General features: G+C 32.1%; 1 protein-coding gene across 1 annotated transcript in view; it reads right to left on the reverse strand.

Moving 5' to 3' along the window:
• The window catches only part of invs (inversin), a 40,501-nt gene extending 35,697 nt beyond the window's left edge, over nt 1-4,804 (reverse strand). Inside the window, exons 1-2 of the mRNA XM_073847307.1 lie at nt 4,657-4,804; nt 3,564-3,675 (exon numbers count right to left, since the gene is read on the reverse strand). Coding sequence (XP_073703408.1) covers nt 3,564-3,566 — 3 coding nt within the window. The 5' untranslated portion in view covers nt 3,567-3,675; nt 4,657-4,804. The remainder of the gene's footprint in view (nt 1-3,563; nt 3,676-4,656) is intronic.
• Nucleotides 4,805-5,017: the final 213 nt, after the last annotated feature.

The following is a 5,017-nucleotide window of genomic DNA, read 5'->3' on the forward strand; positions in this document are numbered from 1 at the left end:
AAAAAGATGAAACAAGATTTGAATCAGTTGGGTGTTTATAAGGTTAGGGGGCAATGACCAACACGTACTGCGGTCCCTCATGTAGATGTGTGTATCTGAGTGCTGTCTCCCTCAGCGATGACCCCTTGAACACATGCTAATGACATTATTCGCAAAACACACACGTTAACTGCATTATTCTATCCGTGCAGTCAGTAAGTACATTATTCTATTAACACGCTCAAAGAACCATAAAAATCAGCACATCATCAATTATTAACAGCTCACTTAACCCTGGAGAGAGCCAAGCCTCCCTCAGAAACATTCACTTACCCTTCACTTCATTAAATATTAATATAAGGGTCACAAACAACATGGAGGCCACTGAACAGATTGTTCTCATTCATACTGTACACGCTGAGGATAAAGGCCCAGAAGGGTCCAATTAAAGTGGTCAGAGTCTATCAGATGTCCTTCAACCACTGCTGAGGTCAGTGGCTATTCTATTCTATTCTCAAAAATAAGGTAATTGCATTAGTTTGATAAGTGTAATTATAAAGATAAACGTTCTGTTTTATCTATACACTGTAAAAAGTTTTCACCAGTTCCAACTTAAAAACTTAAGTTTAGCAGCTTTCTGTCACTTAAGTCATTTCAACTCACAAGTTAAATCAACTCATTTTGATTGTAATAATTTCAAATGACTTGTAGTTTTGGGCTGATTTAACTTAAAATTTTAAGGCAGCTGCTGAACTTAGGTTTTTAAGTTGAATCTGGTAAAAACCTTTTACAGTGTACTATAATGTTTATATATATGTGTGTGTATGAGGTGCCAACGTTACTTTTTTTTTTTTACTTTAGCCTACTTTGTGTAACAACGAAAACATTTCTATTTTAACATTTTGAACAATAGCGCGCTACAATCTTTTGCTTTTTTTTTTTTTTTTTTTTTTTAGAAATTCTTATGTGCTTTCTTTTTTCTGATAATCAAATGAAAGCATAAACATTTATTTATTTTTAATCAAATGAAAAATAAACCCTTTTAATTTTTGGCAAACAAACAGAGGTTTACTGTAAAAATCAACACAAGGAAGAAAAATTATATTCAGTTTAAAACGTTTAAATAATAATTGTAGTATTTTTTTCTACAATTAAGTGGTTAATCTTGTTGTAATATTTATTTTTTATCATATATATTGTTTTATGTAAATTATTTAAATAGGAATATATAAACACCTACATTATACTGTACAAAAGTAATATAAGACTTATATAGTTCTGTTACATGTTAAACCGTACTTTTATTTTGACAGGTTGCCGTGAAGTTTCTGTGTGTACTGTATGATATGATGCTAGTTTTCTCAAATGAAACGGTTAAGTGACACTCACAGCAGTTTTGGAGATTGAGTTTATCTGTTCATGTGAGATGCAAATGCCAAAAATTAGCAGGAGCATCACGTGTGCTTTCAGTATGCCTGTAGTAAAAAAAAAAAAAAAAACGCATCTCCACCATTCATACGTACAGAGGCAAACGAAACATGCAGGATTCATATTGAAACGGTCTTTTTGCATTTCAGTTTTCACAGACACTAGTCCATATTGCGATTTGAATTAAGTGACAGACCAACTTTTGATTTATTAATTTTTTCAATGTAAAGATCAGGGTAAATTTAACTTATTTTGTCTTTTGGGAAACATGCAAGTATCTTCTGTAGCGTCTGAAGGGCAGTACTAAATGAAAAAAAATATGATATTTAGGCAAAATATGAAAAACTCCACTTTGTTCAAAAGTTCACACTATTTATTCAAAAACGCTGATTCATCCAGTAATGTTTTTATGAGTGAGTCATTTCTTCATTCAAACCATATTTTCATAAATTTAATATTAAAAATTGCTGTATTAAATATATCATATTTTAAATACATATATTAAGTATTAAATGTTTAATAATTCATTCAAATGAATTAAACACTTTTAAATAGACTGCAGCAATTGATATTTTGTCTCACATTATTTAGCTTAGTTTAGAATTGCAGGGAAATCTCAATTTGATCTCTAAAAAAACTAAAACCAAAACTAAAACTAAACTATATAAAAACTAAATAGAAATGTAACAAAAACAAAACTAAAACTAACAAAATTGTTAATGAAACTAATAAAAATGAAACTAAATTTTATTGCAAATTTGAAAACTATATTAAAATAAAACAAGTTTAAAAAAGCAAAACTATAATAACCTTCATTGTTGGAAAGGGTTTGTGGGACCTAAAGGATTTTTCTGAAGAACAGTCTACAGTTTAACTGTTCAGAACAAACAAGGGATTCATGAACAACTACCAAAAAAAAAAAAAAAAAAAAATATATATATATATATATATATATATATCACAGCTATGGATTATTTAGGTAACAACACAGAATTAAGAATCAAGCATATGTAAACTTTTGAACATTTAAAAAAATGCAACTCTTATTTTCTCTCTTTGGAAAAATAATTAACATTTTGCAAATATGTAATGTGTAATGGTATGTGTAAACGTTTGACTTCAACTGTATGTATGTATATATATATATATATATATATATATATATACACACATACATAGCCAAGCCCAAAATTATTCATACCCCTGGCAAATTCTGACTTAAAGTCACTTTTATTCAACCAGCAAGTTTTTTTTTGACCGGAAATGACAGAGGCTTCTACCAAAAGATAATAAGACGATGTACAAGAGGCATCATTGTGGAAAAAAAAATATTTCTCAGCTTTTATTTACATTTGAACAAAAAGTGGCATGTCCAAATGTATTCATACTCTTTGCAAACTGTCACAGTCTATGGGAAAATCCAAAGTTCTATACCATCCCAAATAGTCCAAGCTGTTCTAAAGCATCCTAATTACCCTGATTCATTGGAAACAGCTGTTTTAATCAACTCAACAGGTGAAAAACAGAAGCTCTCTGTTGTTGGTTTGTATACAGTCATGGCTAAGACAAAGGAGCTCACTGAGGACCTGCGGCTGCGCATTGTGGCTGCTCACAAGTCAGGAAAGGGCTATAAGACCATATCTAAATGTTTTGAAGTTCCAATACCTACAGTGCAAAGTATTATTTAAAAATACAAGACGTTTCGCACTGTGAAAGAATGGATTTTTTTTTTCTCTTTGTATTTTTATATTAATATGGTACATGCTTTTCCTATTTAAATCAACGTGATAAACGAGTCAAAAGTAATTAAAAAGTAGTCTGATTATATTACCAACAAGCTAAAATCTTTAGGTTCTGGTATACCTTTTAATTAACAGCTTTTTACATTCACACCTGCTATTTTACTGTGTGAAATCTTGTTAATGTGACAAAATACTTTCTTTTTAGCTTGGAAATCTCTAAAGAGATTAATGTGTCAGTTATATGCAAACTTCTACTCTTAGCAAAGTTTCTTACTAATAAAATTAAATCTATTGTTATGTCAATAATTATATAACAAAAAAAAAATAAAGTATACTTTTAAAACTCTCAATACATAATACAATATTCATAATCTCTTCTAAATCTCAGTGCAGTTCTTGGTTTCTGACTCTTACCATGGTGAAGTCCAGGAGGCAGGGGAGGCCTCAGCAGATGTTACCCAGCTAAGTGAGGCCTTGCTGGGCTTGGCGTAGCCGCAGATCCCCCTGGCAGCTCTGATCTAGGGTTCTGCAGGAGAGAGAGCGGATCACTCACACACAGAGCACAAACCACCTGCTCTGACCTACTGTGCCAAACATTACCAGTGCTCTATGCCAAGGCAGACTTACAGGAGTATACTGACAAAAAACGGTCACACTGGAGTCTTGCAAAAAAACAGTTAAAATGCATGAAACTAAAGCCCACACTGACTTTTGTTTTGATAAGATTGATATAAATGTAATCTGCCATATTTATTTTTATTGAAGCATCCTGATCTGTTGAAACAAACCATGTTTGAAATGTATGCGGTAAATATTTGTAAAACTATTATTTAATTGTAATGGAAGTTCTCTGTTGTGTGTCATTTCATCTCACACGTTTCTCTTAAAACCATTTAGAAGAAAACATGACAGGCACAAATGAGTCAGTTCTTGACAGAAAGTAACACTATGATGCTTGATCTGGATAACAACCTCTAATATTTATTTTTGGGAGAAATGAATGACAAGTTTTATTGATTTGTTTTAGTTCATAATTGATAAATCATACGTTGGTACCTTAGCAAATCTAAGCTGAATTTGAGACGCGGATATTGCTTTTTGCTTAGGAGAAACAATTTAAAGAGATCTTTGTGGTTTTGCTTTCATATGCATATACAAAACAACCAGAATCAAAAACTGTACAACACTAAGAAACGATTTTCCAGGATTTACACAATCATATACTTTTCTCAAACTAAAGTACACTGTGTCTAAATAACTGTTGACAGTTGCAGAAATCACTGACATCTTCATGAACACTTTGTGTCCAAGCTGCAAATAAGCAAACAATTTAAACAAATGCAAACGTAGTTGCATAACTGCTGTAATCATTCAACAACAACAAATGACTATGTCAGTGATTCAGATAATAATTAATGTATAACTTTGAATGTGTTTGCATGTAGCTCGATTGCTAAATACTATAAAATCCCCGTTATACAGTTTGGGAAGCGATGATGCAACTTACCACATTCAAGGTGAAACACAATTAATCTGATACTTCCATTTCTAACCTTAAACAAACTTTTCCAACGCACTGCAGCGTTTTCGCTGTTTTCATACTTTTTGTGAGTTCACTCCCGCTTATACTCAATGATACTCCAAAATCTTGAGACCGCAAACACATCTGGGCACGTAGGTAAATAAAACTACAAATACCATGAGCCACATTCTCTCCATACGTCTTTAAAGGGACTTGTAGTTTTTTAAATAAACAAATCCTAGTGAGCCTATGGACACCCGTTTCAGTATGAAACTACATTTCCCACAATTCCCGAAAACCCGGAACTCCGGTACCCGTATTCCCAGCCGTATGTACTGCCTGTTTC

Source organism: Garra rufa, chromosome 9 (assembly GCF_049309525.1).
Source record: "Garra rufa chromosome 9, GarRuf1.0, whole genome shotgun sequence".
NCBI lineage: Eukaryota > Metazoa > Chordata > Actinopteri > Cypriniformes > Cyprinidae > Garra > Garra rufa.